This window comes from Solea solea, chromosome 2 (assembly GCF_958295425.1).
Source record: "Solea solea chromosome 2, fSolSol10.1, whole genome shotgun sequence".
NCBI lineage: Eukaryota > Metazoa > Chordata > Actinopteri > Pleuronectiformes > Soleidae > Solea > Solea solea.
In genome coordinates, this window is record NC_081135.1 from 2,143,360 (window position 1) to 2,164,452 (window position 21,093).

The 21,093-nt window shown below is 42.7% G+C and overlaps 2 protein-coding genes across 2 annotated transcripts; both read left to right on the plus strand.

The window, feature by feature from the left end:
• Positions 1-1,940: 1,940 nt before the first annotated feature.
• jam2a (junctional adhesion molecule 2a) lies at positions 1,941-18,509 on the plus strand. Its single transcript, XM_058652112.1, is given in 12 exon segments — positions 1,941-2,214; positions 2,216-2,312; positions 9,944-10,009; positions 10,107-10,217; positions 10,957-11,106; positions 11,639-11,826; positions 12,631-12,733; positions 13,133-13,240; positions 13,388-13,400; positions 15,872-15,943; positions 16,815-16,848; positions 17,626-18,509. Coding segments are annotated over 12 exon segments (1,044 nt in total). The 5' UTR covers positions 1,941-2,151; the 3' UTR covers positions 17,665-18,509.
• Positions 18,510-18,986: 477 nt separating this feature from the next.
• Positions 18,987-21,093, plus strand: atp5pf (ATP synthase peripheral stalk subunit F6). Its single transcript, XM_058623339.1, has 4 exons — positions 18,987-19,116; positions 20,293-20,462; positions 20,687-20,811; positions 20,986-21,093. Exons 2-4 carry the CDS (start codon positions 20,293-20,295, stop codon positions 21,012-21,014), a joined length of 324 nt encoding a protein of 107 aa, XP_058479322.1. The 5' UTR covers positions 18,987-19,116; the 3' UTR covers positions 21,015-21,093.

Genomic DNA, 21,093 nt, shown 5'->3' on the forward strand with positions numbered 1-21,093 from the left:
TTCGGTTTCCAGTCAGAAAATGTCGTCTAACGTCAAGAAACATATTGTTAAGTTAACATGGACGTGAGCAGGTGTCGTTTTTATGAAATGGCTCGTGTCTTAGGCCGAACCGGAGCTTTAATCTCATGTTTAATAGCCTTATTTTGAAAGGGGCTCAGCGTTTGTGTCAGTGTGCAGGGGCTTAAGAGACACCTGCTGATGTTTAATCACCAACAGTGACAGTAAGACAATTGAGCAGTTCCCTGCAGGCTGTACTCCCTCCCTCCCCCGTGTGTTTACATTGCAGATCCCAGTCTGATATCTGAACCCCTCTCTCTCCTCTCTCTTCTTCTCTGTGTGTCTTTGTACAAATTCATCTGAAAGCACATAAAATTTAGGGAGGGAGGGGGTGCAAAAAAACACACCCTTTTTCTCCTCACGTGAGCTGAGCACACTTGTAATATTATCCCTCCTTGATGGGGAAACCACTCAAAAAAAAGTTAACCACTGTGCAGCTGCTGCTCCCACTCAAGTGTCCTGCTGCCCCCACCCCACACACACACACACACACACACACGTACAGTTGACGACACACCCAAACACATATGCCTCCGTCTTAGCACCAGAGCCAAATGAGATGTTTGTATCAGTGCCCGAATTCCTCGGGGACTGCTGCTCGAATGTGACGATATTTAAATAGCTACGAAAACTCTTCAGAATAAAGCAGTCCTGCCACTTTATCTGTTACTAATCTGTGAGTGTGTCATTTAACACCTGCTTAGTCAACAGTCCTGCACTGTGGAGTCACTGAAACAGTAGGTGGTGTGTTTTTGTTTACCTCCGTTTTAATGACCCCCCGTCACTGACCTCTGCTGAGCGTCTCCAGAAGGCGCGTAACACGACATGTGTCTTCATCTTCCTTTACACTGTGTTTCCCTGCACAAGGCTCGCGGAATAAAGTCTACAATACCTTGAAAAATAAGTTTGCTGCAACGTTTTGTGTCGCCCTGTAAACCCTGATCACTGTCCTGCACCAAAGTCCGTTGAGAAAATCAGCGTTTTTAGCTTCTAGGGACCCAGGAGTTGTTGATCCACTCCTGCCTCCATCAGTAACTTCAAATGTCTTATTTTGTGACTTTGGCAATTGAAAACCTTAATTCAGATTTACCTTAAGTGACACAAACTTATTAAATGAGGCAGCATCAAAACAGCAGCTTCTGTGTCTGTGAGCTTAAATCACTGATTTTTTCTATGGGGTTTGGTGTGGAAGAGTGAGCGGTTTATAAAGTTTAGTTTCCTTTTGGAAAAGTCTGTCTAACAGTGAGATAAAGTAGGATTTAAGATGACTTGTTTGGGTTTGTCTTGGTTTTTTTGTTGCCATGTTTTCATTCACCAAATCCCATAGAGAAACTCTTCATTTTTAGCTCATGTGGACACAGGTCTACTCTGGTGAGTTTGTGTCTCTGAGGAGAAGTCACAAAATAAGACATTTGAACTTTACTGATGGAGGCAGCAGTGGATCAACAACTCCTGTGTGCTGTGATGTTAAAATCAGTGATTTTCTCGTGGTGTGAGAGAGTGAGTGGTTTACAAACTTCAGTTTCCTGTTGGAAAAGTGTGTCTAACAGTGAGTTAAAGCATTATTCTCCAGATATTGTCGACTTAAACGGACACATTTGATCAGAAATCGTGTTGGACACAGTTGTTGGAGGGACATTTTGGTCTTTTGACACACACAAAAACACATTCTGACTTAATCTACGTGTTTCGTAACGTTAGAAGTGAAAACCCTCCGAGGTCAAATCGGGTCTCATTCCTGACGAGGTGAGTCAGTGTAGTGCGCGTCTTGGACACGGCGCTGCGCTGCGCTCTCGGCGCTCCGCTCCCCTCCTCCTCCTCCTCCTCCTCCCAGAGCTCACCCCGCCCTCCCTTCATCTCCATCTCTATCTCCACCTCAGTCAGCGCCGGGATCGCTCAACGCGAGAACAGAGGACATTGTCCCGCGTCTGTTGTCAGTAACCGTCCCGCTCTTCCCTCTTCTTCTCCAGGACACCGCGGTCTCCACAGCCTGCCGTCCCCGCGACCGCGCGCCCCCTGCGCTGCGACGCCCGGCGCCGGGTCGCTCCGGTCGCATTCCCCTGGAGAGCAGCAGGTTCCTCCCCTGGAAGCTGGATGAATCATTGTGGAGTTGGGAACAAGTGCGAGAAGAAAGCCGAGGCTCGGGATCTGCCTCCTCGCTGCGTCCAGAGAAGAGAAGAAGACTCGGCCAGAGGAGGGGACGATCATGGAGGGGACGTCCCTGTGTCTGTCCTTTGTCATTTTACTCCTGCAATGTAAGTAAAGACATGAACAAGTGTTGATTAACACTCACTGAAGAAGAGCAGCTCCTCTGTATTTTAACTGAAACTTCAATTACCTGAACTACTTATTTGTAATAATACACTTAAAACATGTTTTAATACAAATAGAAACATCTTTAAAAAAAAAGAGTACATTTTCAAAGAAAATAGTAGTAGAAAAAGTAAAATCTTAAAGGATACTTGAGTTTTTCTTGTAGGTGTGGTTGTATGAGGTATTGCCTCTAAATAAAATCCACACCTGCTTATCTGTAATATCTTAAGAATGTGATCACTGGCTTTTCCAGCTGGAAACAAGTTTTTAGTTGGTCCACAGACGCTTGTTCACACTTAAAAGCAGTTTTCATCCTTTTAACTAAATGTTCACATCATACAATCTATGTCGATGATATCTTAAGAATACGTTTGCCTCTTTTTTTCACTGATATTCAGCCTTTTCTGATTGGAAAATCACTAATATTTTTCTGCACCAAACCCCATTGAGAAAATCAGCGATTTTACCTCACAGTACACAGGAGCTGTTGATCCACTGCAGCCTCCATCAGTAACTTCAAACGTGTTATTTTGCAAAATTCTAAGTTTGAAATCCTTCGCTCAGATTTACCTCAATGACACAAACTGACCACAGGGGGCAGCAGTAGACCAGCAGCTCCTGTGTCCCCGTGAGCTAAAAACGCACGTTTTCTCTATGGGGTTTGGTGTGGGAGAGTTAGCGGATCACTAACTGCAGTTTTCTTTCGTAAAACGACTTGTAACGGCAAGACAAAGTAGAGAACATGTTGCTAAGTCATCGTAGGCTTACGCAGGCTTATATTTTATTGGGTGACTCTTTTGTTAAGTGGCTAAATGATGTATGATGACTGGTGTTGTTGTTATTCTGACACTGAGCTGGAGCCTGTAGAGCGAGCGTGGGCTGAGTCAGTTCTGCAAGTGTCCCTGCAGGTTTGGCCTGAGACAAAAGTTTGGCCTGCCGCCACCTGGAGGGTGTAGCAGGCGACGCGGGCGGTGGCAGGTGGGCACAGGGTTTTTGGCAGAGGAGGGTGTAAAAACATGCGTGAGGTCAGTCAGTGTTTGGATTTCCACCAGAAAGTTCAAACTGTTTTGGTTATCGCAGTAGGACACTGAAGGCTGGAGAACCAAGACCTTTAAATGGACAAACAAAAAAAAAGCATGCCCTTGAAAATAGCTGAGGACCCAAAGCTGCTTTCAGAGTCTGGATATTTGTAGTAACAACAATGTAGTTTATGATGTTAAAAATCGTGTCCAAACTTGTCAGTTTAACAAAATTTGACCCTGTAGTGACGTCAGAAAAGCTCCTGTTTTGCGTGATTCATTTTGGTCCATTAACAGTTGACTGTCTGGATTTTCTCCTGCCATAATTTGAACAGAAAACTGTTTTCCTCAGGGTTTTTTGGTCTAGTTTTGCTCAAGGCCCCCCCAGACCCTTTCTCCTGGGGGCCCCCAGACTTTTTTAGAAACGCCTCTGCATGTGTGACATGAAGGGAAACGGACAGAGAGAGCGGTGACTGTTGTTCAGACGGGAGGGAGCAGCAGCAGCAGAGTGACAGAGATGTAATGAGACAGTCAGAGTGACTGATGCATATCTGCTGTGTGCCACCTGTCAGCCCACGAGGTCAAAGGTTACGAGTGTCGTGTTTTTGTCCAGTTCCAGCATGGAACGAGACAAACATTTCCTGTCACAACTGTAAACTGTAAACTTACAGGATGCTTCTCATAGTTAACTGTTAAACATTCATAATCATTCAAAATCAACAAAAATGTTGCAAAATTATGTTATAAAACATTACTTATGTGACCAAAAATGTTGTAATGTTACAAAATAATAAAATATATAACTTAACGTACACAAAAAATGTTACCATACCATTTTTAAATAACAAATTAAACAAATACAATCGTATGTCTTGAAAAATACGGTCTCCACATTGTGGCACCTCCATAAAAATCACTAAGACTGTATGTTGGTGAGCAAAACAGCGTTTTCATGTCATTCAATGTGCAATATTGCGTTTTTTCCTCCGTTCACGGTTAACATGACGATGTAAAATCACCACGATCGACGTATTGTCAGTGATTTTTGATCACTGCTGCTATTTAACGGACAATTAACTACACACGCGTCACATGACGCTTTCAAGTGGACTTTCAATTGTTGTTTTTCAAAAAAGAAAAAAGGAAAGGAAATAGTTTGGGTGGAACTCATCAGTCGCCAAAGACCCAACATCCCCCCATCGCCCTCTCACACACACACACACACACACACACACACACACACACTGTGTCTGACCGAGACAGCTGTTGCTCACAGGGATACAGTCATACAGAGAGGCTTTGTTCACACACACACACACACACACACACACACACCGTCCTCACCCTGTTTTCCTCTGCACCCCCCCACCCCGCACGGCCTTAAAGCGCCTACGCCTCCCGCCCTCGTTATCTGTACCACACAGGACATTTCCTACGGGTCCATCTCCCTGTCCTCCCCCTTAATTTGTTCCTGTTAATTTGAATAAGTGCCTTAATTACGACTGCGCCGTTGCTTTTGACCTTTCCTGGCACCGTCCTGGCAGCAGCAGCAGCAGCAGCAGCAGCGGCGGCAGCAGCAGCAGCAGCAGCAGCAGCAGCCGCCGCCCCAGACTCACAGTCACACTCGGTACAACCACGTACTGAGAGGCAGAGCTGCGTGCCAAGGAGTGAGCAAGCCATCTTTCTATTTTTGCTCAGGCAGGAGGGTGGCCGCCCCTCTGTGAGTTGAAGCTGTCGCAGTGTTTGCTTGATGTTAACGCCATGCACGAGATGTCTGTGTCACATCCTGTGTGGATGTGTTTGTTTAATGCACGACACGAAGCATTTTAATGAGTATATTTGACGCCGTGTTGCGGGACGTTCTGAGACCGACGTGAAAAACTTAATTTATTACAATTGAGATGAAGTGCTGCGCAATAAGTGCTTTTCTTTCCCCCTTTATTAATTTAAGTAAGATTTAGTGCGACAGTCAAACTACTCCAATACCACTTCCTCGCCACAAGGGCACGGTCATCTTTAAAACTGTTGTACGAAACTTAAACGTTAGATTCAGATCTCTGTGTTTCTCAGACTTTCCCTCGGTTTGACCGGAAAGTTTCAGACGTGCTTTCTACAGGTCACAAAACACAGTCGTTCTGCTGCTGTATGCACACAAACGCTCCCTTAGTCAGGTCTGATAGTTTTGCTTGAGAGAGGCCAAGAGTTACACACTGCAGCTTTAACTGGTGACATTCGAAGACAAGGACATGGTACAAAACCACATTTTCTGAGACAATAACAGCTACTTTTCTTGGTATTTTACGGCAGTTTAACGCGTCTATAGAGTTGCATTAGTGCCTCCTTCTCCTTCTTTTGTGTCCTCACTTTTCATCTTTAACCTTTTCTTTTAGCAGCTTCTGCAGTCTGACGCTAACAGGCGCTGGCTGCTAGCTACAGTAGCTGCTAATGTGTGCCGTTGTGTGTGCATTCTTCCTTTTTGTTGTATTTATTGGTCAGTGCAACCAAAAATAATCTACAAGGGTGCAACAGCACTGATGTGACAACCAAAGTTCTATCACGTTCATAGAAAAGGTTTGTGTTTTAATGTTATAGTTGTAAGTTGGTGCAGGAGAGTGAGCAGTTTACAAACTTGGCCTTTTAAGAAAAGTCTTTCTAACATATTCAGAAGATTCTAATTAGATATGTATTTTGTTAAAAGGCAAAAAAATCTGTTTTTCCTTGTGTCCCTGCTGCCAAACATTTGAACAAAGGTAGAGAAAGGTGTTCCACAAGGTTCAATACTAGGGCCCATTCTGTTTTGTTTTTAGTGAAGTGTGAGCCTCTGTGTCTCAGGCTAGCTAGCTCTCTGCGACGGCGGTGCAACGTCCCGTGCTCATGGTGCATTCCATTTGTTGGAATTGGAACTTGGAAGTCAGGATTCGGAAGTTACACATAGCGCTATTTGATTTTTAAATGTAGACAAGTTGCTATGCTGTTTGTGTAGCCAAATATCATGCTAACAATGGCTATCCTGGTCTTCTTCAACGTCTCTGATTATGTTTTAGACGGACTGAGAATCACACTTTTAAGCATATCCAGATTTTATCTGGCAGTCTGGACAACTAAAACACCACATGAGATCCACTTTTCTAACCACATTCAAACCACAAACCGGATTTTTACAGGTCTGTTTCGATCCTTTTTGAAATTTTTAAAAACATGCAGTGGAACCCCAGGGTTCTGCGTCTCAACAATGACAACAATGACACAGACCTGAAGAGACAGGAGTTTAATTGGAGCTGTGTACATTTATTTTGTTGGGACTACTTGTTTTTCTAGACTAGACTAGACGACGTCAAATGGAACGCACCGTCAGTGCTTCATACGTGGTTGACGTTTACTTTTAAAACACCACGTGATCACCGTGTGTTTCATTAAGCCCACGGTTGAGTTCACCGTAGAGAAGCAGGAAGCGCGGAGGACGTATCGTGATTTAGTCACTTTTCGGTGTGTGTGTGTCATGTTGTCAGCCCTGCTTCATTTCCTTCCTCTCAAAGTGAAAATCACGCTCCGAGTTGGCGGCAGACCTGCTCTCACACTGTGTGACAAGAGCGTCTCCCATTCACAGAGCCGCTGTCTGAAAGGATCTCCCTCTCCTTCAGTCCCACGCTCTCTTTTATTCATGCTCCTGCGGCTCCGCTGCTGTCCGCCCCTCCAACCTCCACCCGCTCCACTCCACTCTCCTCCACTCCATTTCATTTGTATTCTATTCTTAGCGGCGCTCATCTCTCCTTTGTCGCTTATTCTCATCCCTTTTTAATCTCATTGAATCTTCCCCCCTGGTTTTGTTCATCCTTTAGTGAGACGGCTCTGTTCGGAGGGTGTCGAGGTACACGAGCCAAGGCAGCGGTACACGGTAATCCTGTTACGGCGCCGCAAGTCAACACATGGCAGAGTGAGGGCAGAGCGTCTGCGGGGACGACGTCCCGCTTTAATTCACTTAGTCCCAAGTTTGACGGAGTGAAGCCGGAGGAAAATAGAGCCGAGCATTTAAAGACGGCATTGTTATTATTGTACGGGCTTTTGTTTATTGAAAAGGCCACGCGACGAAAATAGAGACCTCTGGAACCCTCGGCTTATGAACTCTTTGTATGTTCGTACCTCAAATTCAACATGGCTGTCTTCCTGTTCTTTTCCACACTTCCTGTCCTTTGTCTCAGCTTTCCCTTCATTGTTCTCCCAACTGTTCTCCCAACTGTTCTCCCCCTGCTTAAGTCTATAACATTTATAAAATATGTTCCCAGCTTTTTCTCCCGATTAGTTAACTTTTTTCCGCTGGAAACTGAAGTTTTGAATCTGCTCACTCTCCCTGCACCAAAGCCCAAAGAGGAAATCATCCCTTTAAACATCACAGCACACAGGAGCTGTCGATCCACTGCTGCCTCCTTCATCAAGGTCACATGTGTTGTTTTGTGAATTCGGGGTTTGAAATCCCTCGTTCAGGTTTACCTCAGTGACACCACCTGACCACACGAGGCAGCAGTAGACCAGCAGCTTCTGAGTCGCCTTGAGCTAAAATCGCTGATGTTCTGAATGGAGTTTGGTGCGGGAGAGTGAGTGGTTTTCAGAGCGGGAGAGTGAGTGGAGATAAACACGTAAAAACAGGTTCCTGACACACTGTATAATGGAGCAGGATAGATAGATGGAATTTAAGAGTTTAATTGACCAAATCTGTTTTTGTGTACATTTGAACAACTGTAGAAGAAAGGTGTCCCACAGGGATCGATACCAGTGCCCTTTCAATTTACTCTGAAAACGTAATTTAAACTTTTTTGAGAGCAAGCGTTCGTGTCTCAGTCTGGCAAAGCCTTAAAAATCCCTTAAATTTGAATGCATGGTGTGTGTGTGTGTGTGTGTGTGTGTGTCCATTTTTACTTTCAAGAGTGTGTGAAGGTGACATCCCCCCTCAGTCCAGTTCTAAAGTGAGCGTTTTCATTTCCCATAATGCCCTGAATAAATCTCTCCCGAGGTCCGTTCAACATTTATTATGATGGACTTTTGTTAATTTGCGGACCTTTGAGGAGATGCCGAGTGTGAGAGGGTTTGTTTGTGACCTGCTTCTCCTTCAGGTCACCTTCACGTCGCACACGTTTCACCCACATTTCACGGCAATAATCCGCTCCCTTAAACCAATCACCTCTCGCGGGGAGGAAACGGCAGCTCCCGCTTCCCCTTCCTGTTTGGAAGCAGTTATCAGTGACGCACAGACGGAGGAGGAATCAAACACGGACAGTGTGCCGTCCGCCTTCCCCTAATGCCCCTCATACATCAGGCTAATCTGGCGAGATGCTTGATGACCTTGTCCTAACCTGTGCTTAAGTAAACATACGGCGCGCCGCTGCTCCTTAACCCTGCAGGATTAGAGAGGCGGAGGATGAGGAGGATGAGGAGGAGGAGGACGTAATCCTGCCTTTCCCTTCCTTCACGTCCACGGCAGACTGACGGCTGTGTCGGGCTCAGACTGTAGAGCAGACATTAAGGATTCTCCTGCTGCAGCGAGGAGCGAGTCACACAAATCACTGCTTCATCACGGATGACGAGCACTGCTCTTACAGGCCTCCACCACTAGGGACAGGACAGCGTATGCGTTACTGTTGCTCTTTAAAATGCTGTCTCGCTCACCAACACGCAGTCCTAGTGATTTATACTGACGGGCCACACGCTTTCCAGGGCCTCATGAGTTATGATGATAATCAATGTTCATCATTTTGTAAAAGTATGATGTTTTTGCAACGTTACGTCATTTTGTAACAATTCTTAGTGAAGTGAAGCATTTCTGTAGCACATTGTGTAACATTTTCAAATGTTTTTGGGTCATTTAAGCATTTTTTTATAAATTTTTTGGGGGGCAAAGTCATTTTTGGTAACATAAAGGCATATTATCAGCCTGTAAAATATTTGTATATCATTAGAAATGTGTTGTTAACATTCCAACACTTTTACGTAACAGAATTTTTATTGTAACATTAGATTTATTTTGGTAATGTAAGTAGTGTTAGAATATTGTTTTTTAAATTATGTTTTTGTAGCTTTACAACATTTTGCAATACTTTTTTCTCATTTTAGAACATTTTTGGGAATGTTTTTCTCAACCTCAAATTTTATTATCATGTTTTTGTAAGATGTTTTTGTCATGCACATCATGTTTTTGTAGCATTGCAACATTTTGCAGCCCTCTTTTGATAAGATAAGTAATGTTACTTTCATTTTATATATTTTTTTGTAATGTCAGTTATTTTTTGTCACATTAGTAACACATTTTTGTAAGATTACAACATTTTTTTTAACACTTTCTGGTCACGTACGTCTTGTTTTTTATCAACATTACAACATTATTTAAAACATTTTTTGGTAATGAAGTATTTTTTTGTAATCAACATGTTTTTATAAGATTACAATATTGTGTCACATTTTTGTTACATTAGTTCATCTGTATCCTGTTTATCCACAGATACAAATCAAATGACAAATATGGCAATAATTGTGATCATTTTCTTCTTCTCCTGCATCCGCAGGTTCCCCGTCTGTCCCTGTTACCGTGTCGACCACCAAACACAAGGTGGAGGTGCGTGAGTTCTCAGGTAAAGACTCAAAGACTCGCAGCTCATCTCACTTGTTCATTTAATTGAACTGACAGACTTGTAAAGATGTGATTTACAGGCTTCTCTTGTGTTGCAGACGCGGTGCTGACCTGCCTGTTCCGCACTGAGCGAGACCAGAGTCCACGCATCGAGTGGAAGAAGAGGGGCAAAGATGTTTCCTTCGTCTACTTTGACGGACAATTCCGAGGTGACCGAAGAGCGTGACTTTGTTTTTCCTGCTGCTCACACACAGGGCGTTTGTTTTCTTTAGCTCGCAGCACCAGCTGGGCGGAGTCTGGATGGGAGAATAAAACACTGTTGAGGAAGGAAGACTGTGGATATAGTTTTAACTTCTTTTTTTTTTATCTTAAAACTTTTTAAAACCTTTTGAAATGTACTTGTTGTAGTTTAAAATAGTGTAAAATAGTTAACGCTGCGTTTCATGTGTAGAAAGTCCGAGTAAAACTAGAACATGTGCATTTCCTGAGGAAAAAGACAGTGGGGAATGTTCTTCCTGTTCTTTTTTGCTCACTAATTGTTGGAATGCCGAGTCAGTTATTCACGACTATTGTTTACCTGTTTCCTCCGTGGTTGGTTTTATATTCTTTTAACTTTTTTTAGGGGCCTAAAACTCCTAACTCCTCCCACTGTCCATGTGAAAGGCAGGCGAGGGTTTGTATTCATTTTCAATGGGGAAAAAATGTTAAAAAAGTGGAAATAGCAGATAAAAGATGTTTTTTCCCTGACATTTTCTCTCAGTATTATTGTTATCCTGAAACGAATACACCTTTAATGTTCCTCTTAAATTGAGTTGTTTTTCCTCACAGAAAATAATGAAATGCTATATTTTTCATGTCAAAACAAAGATATTGTCTCTGCTGTTGAGTTGAAATGTGCTACAAACACGATGACAATGACACCTTCTCTCTCTCTCTGACCGCGTGCAGGTCCGTTTGAAGGCCGCGCGACCATCAGCGGAGCCACGGTGACGCTGCAGCGCGTGACGCAGGAGGACGCCGGAGAATACAGATGTGAGATCAGCGCTCCTCTGGACTCTGTGAGCCTGGGAGAGACCAACGTGACGCTCAAAGTCCTGGGTACGACTTCACAATGGATCTAATTGTACCCTTAAAGACACGTGGAGTGGAGTTAATTATTCTCTTCTGTGTCATTCCAGGACGTAATGATCAGTATTTTAGTGTCGGTCCAGTTTACTGTCAGCTGTTTGATCATTATTATTATTATTTCCGGGTTTCTCGTCAGCCTCCTTTTCCACCAACATTTCCCTGAATCTCAAAGTTGTGTCACAATCAGAGTTGTTTGTTCACGATGTGCAGTCAAAACAAACACAATCCACCGCACGGCGGCGGTGGATTGTGTTTGTTTCTGGACATCAGGAAGCAGCAGCGTGGCATCATGGGAATTGTTGTCTTGATTAGAACCAACAAAGATTTGCATCTTTACTCTTTAAACGGGTCATAGGAGGTTTGACCTGCACGTTTTAGCAGGAAACTACATCATAAATAGAGAGAAATACAGATTTATTTGAACATTACTGTTGAAAATAATAGTGAAATTGCTGTGTTGCCTCTAATTCTTACTCTGTGTGTGTGTGTGTTTCCCTCACAGTTCCCCCTCACACGCCGTCCTGTCAGATCCCCGGCTCCGCAGTGACGGGCTCTGTGGTGCAGCTGCGCTGTCAGGACCAGCAGAGCATCCCGCCCGCGACCTACTCCTGGTTCAAGAACAACATGCCTCTGAGTCAGCCTCGCCAGGCCAACGCCACCTACGTCATCGACTCACGCACAGGAGTCCTGGTGAGGGAACCTAACACTCGAGTCACACGGAGATTTAAAACAACACTTTTCAACCACACAACAAATCTTCGTGTGTTTGCCAATATTCGATAATACATTTTAAATCTCGAGTGGCAACTTGTGTTTTGATTTCACTTCCATGTTGAAGTTGGTTTACATCTGTGGCTGAAGTACAGACCTCCAGCAGCAGTTATAGCAAGAGAGGTAGAAAATAAAACGTTTTTATAACTTATTTTAGATCTAAACTTTATTTATTTACAAGATTCAAAGGTCTTAACAATAAGTAGTAACCATTTTAACCCTCATAGTGCTCACAGGGCACAGATCTGTGCACCAACACAATGAGACGATGTATGAAATGATTTTACTTAGTTTCAGTTAGTGATTGTTTTTTTAAAACTCTAGTTTTTATTTTCATTTCAGCGGATTAATTTTATTTTCCGTTATTTTGTTAGTTTTCGTCAACGATAACAACCTTTGGTCTGAAACTGTTCTCTCTTGGTCTCTTTAAAGGTTAAATAATAAACAAACAACTACTGAGTTATACCATTATAGGCAGAGGAGTCGACATACACATGAATTCACTCAGAAACAATGAGAGGAAACAGCTTATTGTTGTCGTCTCGTCTATAACTGAACCGACTTTGTCCTCTCACTTTGTTCCACCTGCTTTTACTGGCTGCATTAAATCCATAATGGAGGAGCAGCGTTAGACGCGTCTGTCAGTCATGATCAGAGCATGTTTGACCTTTAACCTCTCGTTTCTCCGCCTTCTTTTTGTTGTTGTTGTTGTCGTCGTTGCAGGAATTCAGAACTGTTGCCAAAGAGGACACCGGGCGCTACAGCTGCCTGGCGTCCAACGGCGTGGGACCACCGAAGATGTGCGAGGGCAAGCACATGACGATAGGTGTGTGTGTGTGTGTTTGCCTCCTCCTCCTCCTCCTCCTCCTCCTCACACACACACACACACACACACACACACGCACACACACCTTTCAGCAGTGCAGACGATCAGAGATGCAGTGGAGAGGAAAGAAGCAGGAACTCAAACATTGCCGTTGCTTTGAAACGTGGGGACGTCTCCATCCCTGCGAATAAGTCATGTGACGCACTTTAGGTTAATGCACGCAAAGCGTTTTAATGCACTCAATAAATTAAAGGGGAAATCTCAGGAGGTGGCATGAGAGCGAGTTACATTAAACACGACCTTGGCTGTTTCATGTTTCTGTGTCTGTAATCTTTATTTATTTATTATCATTATTATTATTATTGTTAATAACCACGCGTGTCTCACACACTCTTCCAGAGGACGTGAACATCACGGCGATCGTGGCGGCGGTGGTGGTGGTGTGCCTGGTGGTGGTGGTGTGCGGCTGCGGCGGAGTCCTCTTACACCGCAATGGGTTCTTCAGCCGTGAGTCGCTTGTTTGTTTCCCGCGTGTGTGTGTGCATCACTTTAAAGAAATACTGTGATATTTGATGTTCTGGCTTCACTTCACTGACTTTCACTGACTTCTTCTTCTTCTTCTTCTTCTTCTTTTCATGCTGTCGGCGAGCACAGGACACAGAGGAAGGTAAGAGCTGTGTGACTGCATTAACATTGATGTGGACACACACACACACACACACAGGCTTAAACCCTACATACTGATGATGAGGAGGAGGAGGAGGAGGAGGAGGAGGGTGGTTGTTGTTGCTGCACTTAGACTGTGTGTCTGCGTGCTGACTCAGGACTGTATAGAGTAACAGCTGTGTGTGTGTGTGTGTGTGTGTGTGTGTGTTGTAGAGCCACAGCAGTGCCTGTGTTTCCACTCGTCCACTGAATGACGTCGACAGATGTAAAAGTCATGAGAAAAGACATGAATTCTTAACATTGAATTCCAGAAAATATAATCAGGCAAATGCTATTTGATAAATAGATGATTAGACGGGAGGTTTTTTGCCACGTTATCTCACCGTTAGACGTCTTTTTCTGTCTGAAAGAAACTGAAGATTCTAAACTGTGCCAAACTCCATATAGAAAATCAGTGTTTTTAGCCCACGGCGACACAGCAGCTTCTTGTCCACCGCTGCTACATTTGGCAGCTTTTTGTCCTGTAGCTAAGTCTGAATAAATAATTTCAAACCCCCGAAGTCACAAAATAACACGTTTGAATTTCAGCTTCCTGTGCGCCGTGAGCTACAATCACTGATGTTCTCGAACGTTCTGCACGAACCTCTGTTTCCATTCATAAAAAAGCTGTCTGAGAGCGAGATACAGTCGTGATCATGTTCTTAACATGTCACAGACTCAAGCAGGTGAAGATTTTATAGAATTCAAGTGGCTTAAATGGTCCACGTGGTTCTCAGTGCTGACAATGTGTCACTACCTCATGCGGCCACACTCCAAAACTGCTGCACTGCTCCTACTACGAGGATGGGAAATAATTGGTGAAGCATAATTATGGAATAATTACTGCCTCTAAATCGGCGGGGAGGGAAATATTGGCAGGGGAGAGGGATCGCAGGCAATTAAGCTGATTGTGCGCTAAATCTGAAATGGATTATTTAGAAATTGAAGTGATTGAAGAATGAGATGGCAGAATATCAGAGGGCTCGGTCGTGCACAGTCACCAGAGTGTGTGTGTGTGTGTGTGTGTGAGGACGCTCGGTGCGTGTCTCTCACAGACTCGACTCCACGTTATTCGATTAGCGGCTCGTTACAGCTCAAAGTCAGCTTTCGTTGGAGAATTCTGACGCTTCTCTGTCACAGCCGTGTATTTATAGAGCAGGCGTCTTCACAAAGACTCAAAGACAATGTGACATGATTTTCACATCCACCTATAGCTAGTCAACAAAGACACAAAGACGCAGATCCAGGACGCGGCTTCACTTTTAAAGAAAGTCATTGTCAGTGACAGACACTCAACGAAAGACTCGCTCTTCACTTTTCTGACCGGAAATGATCGTTTGTGAAGCGCTGCTGGTCTGCTGCTGCCTCGTGTGGTCACTATGTGTCACTGACGTGAATCATAGAATAAGACATTTGAAGTGAGTGATGGAGGCAGCAGTGGATCAGCAGCTCCTGTGTCGCCGTGATTTTCTCTATGGGTTTTGGTGCAGGAGAGTGAGCTGTAGTGGTTTAGTGGGTGTTGGATTGCTGCATGTGTTGGCTCACCTCGGCTTTTGTCCCACGCTGCACCTCTATGATTGGCTGCATGTCTTCACAGCACTTTCTTTTATGACGTTTGTGTATTTATGTGTAAACACAACAACACCTTTTTTAAGCTTCATGTCACAAAGTGAAAATATAGAAACTTTCAAAACAGAAACTTCAATATTCAGGCGCACCTTTATGACAAGGAAAGGTTTTTTAAAGTGTGCATGTATCAGGTACTGACACATGATTTGCTCTTCTGTGAGTGAGGACAAGCCCGAGACATCTTAGCCAAACACTCACAGGATTAAATCTGCACCTGCTCAAGTTCTACGACATCTTAAGAATAATCTCACTGTTAGATGTGCCTTTTTGACTGGAAACGGAAGTTTCACTCACCTGCACCAAACCCCATAGAGAAAAGCAGTGATTTTAGCTCACAGGGACACAGGAGCTGCTGGTCTGCTGCTGCCTCCTGTGGTCACTTCGCGTCACTCAGGTAAATCTGAATGAAGAATTTCAAATGCTGAAATCACAAAATAACACTTGTGAAGTGGCTGGTGGAGGCAGCAGTGGATCGACAACTCCTGGGATGCTGTGGCGTTAAATCGCTGATTTTCTCTATGGGGTTTGGTGTGGGAGAGTGAGCGGTTTTACAAAGGGACAAAAACGTCACTTTTCCAGTCAGAAATAGGCGTCTAACAGAAAAGATAAAGTCATTCTTAAGATATCACAAACTGAAGCTGGTGTAAATTTCCTCAAACGTGTCAATAATCATCTCATTCAACCACTTTAAATATCCTACACTAATATAGAGACACTTGATAAAAGCATGGTGTGCGGTGAGAGTCCAAAAGTGACGTCCCCTCTTGTTGACCCTTTGTAAAGCCAACACGCCGGCTCTTACAGGTCCTTTTGGATCTCCCAGTGTCACGGTGCAGACCACATCAGCAGCCAAACCCTGCACACAACAGAGGACACGTGAGTGTGACGCACAGACCAGAGAGACAGACACACAGCTTCCTGCCTGCTTATTATTAAATCTCATCTCTCTTTAGAATATTGAAAGGGTTTTTTTTTTAAGTGTGGTCGTGTGAGGTACTTGAAAACAACCACATGTCTATTTTAAGAATATGTTTTTGCTTTGTTTTTGCTTTTAAAACAAAGTTTGTAAAGCGCTCGCTCTCCCGCACCAAACTCCACTGAGAAAATCACTGATTTTAGCTCTCGGGGTCACAGGAGCTGCTGGTCTTCTGCTGCCTCGTGTGGTCACTTTGTGTCACTGAGGTCAATCTGAAGAAAGGATTTCAAACACAGAATGTCACAGAATAGCACATTTGAATTTACTGATGGAGGCAGCAGTGCATCAACAACCCCTGTGAGCTGTGATGTTAAATCACTGGTTTGTTCTGTGGAGTTTGGTGTGGGAGAGTAAAAGTTAGGTTTCCAAAAAACTGGCATCACATACAGTGTGAATGTACCTCAGGGTAAAAGATCTGCTTCAGAGCTCCGACTAAGTCACATAAGAAACCAAACAAAAGCAGATTAAATGTACTTTTACTGGATTTTTGTATTTAACTGCACCCATATGCCGTTTTTGTTTGGTTTCAGTTGCGTTCAAAAGTCCCATTACTTGACTTCTTTTTTTGCTTCCATATGAATTTGCAGTATTATCAAATATCCTCTGCTGTGTCCAGCTGCTCACTCAGACTTTTCTTTTCACCCTGGCTGAACGTGCATTATTTATGAAGCAGATATGACTCAGGATACAAATGTGCGTCTCCAGTTTCTCCTCATCTGTGTGCGACTGTGTCCAATTCTTCCATGTGCTTACGCCGCCTTTGTCTTTCAGATCCAATGTCAACTACATCCCTCCGCCCCAAGAAGTGAGTGTGTGTGTTTGTCTTCTTGTCCTCTGTTCTTCTCCTCGTCCTCTCTGCGTCTCTGGTGACGGGCGGAGGAAACGCTGACTTCATCGCAGCCGTTTCACACTTTACCTAATTAATTATTGTCGTGTTTCGGATTGAAATCATAACACTGTCACGTCTATGCATCGCCATAACTCTCCAAACAAGTGCAAGTGCACAGTTTAGAGCCTTAAAGGGAAACGGCCAGGTGTTTGTTTCTGACTGACAAAACATGGAAACATGAACATTTTTTATTTTAGTGACTAAACAAAGGCCTCGCCTCATAAAATCTGCAACAAGTTATCTCAAAGTTAGAATTTTCCAAGTGGAAACTCACATTAGTTTTGCTTTCTCCCACACCAAACCCCATTGAGAAAATCAGCGATTTAACATCACAGCACACTGTAGTTCTTGATCCACTGCTGCCTTCATCAGTACATTTAAATAGGTCATTTTATAACTTCATTGTTTCAAATACGTTGTTCAGATTCACCTCAGTAACACAAAGTGACCACACGAGGCAGCAGTAGACCAGCGTCTCCTGTGTCCCTGTGAGCTTAAAACGATGATTTTCTCTATGGGCTTTGGTGTGGTTGAGTGAGCGGTTACAAAATATGACATTTTCTGTCAAACAGTGAGATATAGAATACAAACATGCTCTTAAGATGCCAATATGAATGAAATCACATGAATATAAATATATGCACTTGTAATGTACAATCTCATGGTAACATGTTGTTTTTGTGTGTCCCTCAGCCCCAGGATTTCAAACACACGCAGTCATTCATGCTCTGAGAAGCTGGCCTTTCTTTGAGAACTCATCATCCGTGCGATTTGGTGCCAACACTGGATTTTGTTTTTTGTTTTTTCTCCTCCCTAAATCCTGAACGAGCTCTTGAACTTCCTTTCCACCACGTGACCATTTCAATCTTCTCCCTCCGACCTCTCTCCTTTTTGGACGGATGGAAAAATGTGCAAGGCGTCTTCACTCTGTTTGCTTTGCTCTGTGGCTTTTAAGTGGATTAAAGTCCAGTTTCGTGGCACTCTGCTCCCCCCTGGTGGTCAGATGTTGAAGCACCAGTTTCTCCTCTGACTGACCCAGAGGCACCTTTTTCTTCCCTCTGCAGGCCAATTCTTTCACTCTTGTTTTCATTTACCAAAGACTGATTGATTGATTTCGATGATTTAGTTGTTTATTTGACTACAGGATTCCCTCGTTAAAGCCATAGTGTACTCAAACATGAATGCAGTTGTACCTCAGCCTGTATCGTCTTAACACAAATTACCAGACAAAGCCAGTCCTGGAGAGTAGAAAGCAGCTCCAGCCACTTCTATTGAGACCAACCCCATTCCATCCTAATGTGCCTGCATGGTCTTTTTATACACATAAATATATATCTATATATATATATATATATATATACCTTGTGCCTTTTAATTTGTCTGTCATTTATTATGGATCACAGTTTTTTGTAAAGAATATTTGCCTTACTTCTTTCTGTCTTTATATTTTTGTGCCACTGTTTGTCACTGTTTATCAAATACTGGAGTGTCTGTTGTTTTTAGACGGCGTGAATGGATTGATCAGAGTTTTATTTGAACGGTGTATCAATAATAAAAGTTTTTTCTATTCAAACCTATACTATATGTGCCTTGTTGTTGTTGTTGTTGTTTGTGGAAATAAATAATGTGTCAATCGAGCTTCCTTCACGGAGCTCAAGATACACAGAATGAGTTAAAATAAGAGTATTTTTTCATATTTGATATTGTTATTGTTCCGTACCACACTATGGAACCCTGTTTCCTCCACATGGTAAAAAAAGAACATATACTTAAATCATAAGTATGAGACACTAAGTCATAATTTTGAAATAATATCCCTTAATTATGAGATGTGTCAATATTATAACTTACTATCTCATAATAATGAAAAACTTCCTTACTATGTCATAATTATTAGATACTTTCCCGCAATTCTGACTTATTTTCTCATAGTCATGACTTACTAATGTATATTTATATTAGTAAAGTATCATAAAAGTTCCTCCACACGTATCAAATGTTTGTTGAGGTCAGAGAAGTAAAAAAAATCAGCCTGAGATGACCTTTCTGCGCAGAGCTGCGCACAGCTGCGCAGCGTGACGTCCGTGAACACTCACTCCCTTCACGTCGCCTCCAACTTCCCACAATCCACCGCGGCTCCTCCACATTTGGGATCTTGTGCTGTGTTTGAGTGTCAAACCCAAGGTGAGTGTCGTGATTTTAAAGAATCGCCTGTAATTCCACGCTGCCCGTCACTGTGACGCGTTAGTGGAGTTGTTAGTGTCGCAGACGTTACTCTAATATTGAACACAGCAGCGCAGCGCTGCGCAAAATAAGCCATTTTAAAGTGGCTAAAGTTAGCCTGTTAGCACTGGCTGTTTGTGTCAATGAAGCAAACGCTTAGCTTAGCAACTTAGCTCCTGCAGCGGAACCAAGTTTTCTGAGTAAACTAAGAGGTTGACATTTGTTTTAAATACAAGAATGTGATGTTAACTGTCAACTTTGACTCCGTCGACAGCAGCTTGTCTATGCTAAATGTCTTGCAGCAGCTAGAAAGTCATGTCCTTATCGATGCATCTGTCAACTGTCCTCTCGATTCATCGAGTAACCGCTTGTTCATCAGTGTTTGTCAAACCTGGAAATAATGATGTGCTCAAATGTCTTGTTTCACTTTCACCTTTAATGATTTCTTTGTTATATGGAGCAAAGAAACTTAATCTTTAATTAAAAAAACAAAACAAAAAAAACCACTCACTCAAAGTAATCGATTATTAAATTAGTTGACAATTAATTTAGTCATTGATTAATAATCGTATGTCTATAAAATGCTCTGTATAAAAAGTCATTGTTATTTATATAGCATTTTAAAAACACATATTAAAGGACATCTGTCCTTATTTGTTAAATCACAGGGTTTAAATACAAAGCATCAAAAGTGCAACAGGATTAAAAGGCAAGTTTTGTAATTATTTTTTATAATTATTGAGATAAAAGGATTGATTTGAGCTTGGTGACCTCAGTAGTGAGGAGCTGAACCTCAAAGACAAATAAACCTAACCGTTAATCCATTAATAACTGATTACTAAATGAATTGTCAACTATTATTATCGATTTAATAGATCATCTGTGAGTGTTTTTCCAATAACTAAAACAAGATTTTAGTTATTTAATTTTTATTCACATCTTTTACAAAAAACAGTGACAGAATGACAGAATTTTCATTGAAGGCAGTCATTTACATGTCAACTTTTTGTCACTTTTATTTATTTGTTTCAATCCCAACGTCCTCTGTTGTTGTGGGAATGAATCATGTCTCTCAGATCCACTGTGTGATGATCAAATAACACATTTATCTCTGTATATTTGCGTCTGCTCCTGCAGATGTCTCTCCACCGCTTGTTTGCGCTGTCATCCGTGCTGCGCTCCGCCGTGAGCCTCACTCTGCGCAGGAACATCGGGATCTCCGCCATCGTCTTTAACCGGGCCAAGGAGCTCGACCCGGTCCAGAAACTCTTCCTGGACAAGATCCGTGACTACAACACCAAGAGCAAGTGAGAAGACAAGTCACCACTGCTGCCAGAATAGGAGATATCACTAGTTTAATGTGTCGTCTAAAATCACTCAAAAAAGTCATAGTTACTTCATGGGAGTAAAGTATTGTGTGTGTGTGTTTCCACACAAACCAACAGAGGCTTGTTGTGTGACTGTAGTGAAGTCCGCCATCTTGTTGAGTCTCTTTTCAAACATGGTTGTCGTGTTGTTGTTTTGCTCTCAGAGCCTCCGGAGGCATCGTGGAGGGTGGAGCTTCTTACCAGAAGAACGTTTCTGAAGAGGTGACCAAACTGCAGAGGTTATACGGAGGAGGAGACATGGACAAGTTCCCCGACTTCAAATTCCAAGGTGAATTAAAAAGCTCATATTTTAATCATGATAATTGACTTTCTATTAAAGTACGAGAACTTACAAACACAAGGTTAAAGGTTTGTTTTGGTTATAAAATGTGAAAATGGTACCATGTTATCACTAATAATCCTCATGTTTTGTCTCTCTGTCTTTCTTTCTCTTTTCCATCAGAGCCCAAACTTGAGGAAGTGACCAAGTAAAAAAACTGTGTCCATGTTCTGTTTCTCCTACATGTCACCAATATGTAATTGTATTTAATAAAAAGATGGTGGAATTGAA

What these genes read in the sequence shown, in the direction of transcription:
- atp5pf (XM_058623339.1), top strand. Translation starts at nt 20,293, where the DNA reads ATGTCTCTCCACCGCTTGTTTGCGCTGTCATCCGTGCTGCGCTCCGCC. An exon ending in GACTACAACACCAAGAGCAA is followed by an intron (nt 20,463 to 20,686) that starts GTGAGAAGACAA and finishes TTTTGCTCTCAG; the next exon opens with AGCCTCCGGAGGCATCGTGG. An exon ending in CCCCGACTTCAAATTCCAAG is followed by an intron (nt 20,812 to 20,985) that starts GTGAATTAAAAA and finishes CTTTTCCATCAG; the next exon opens with AGCCCAAACTTGAGGAAGTG.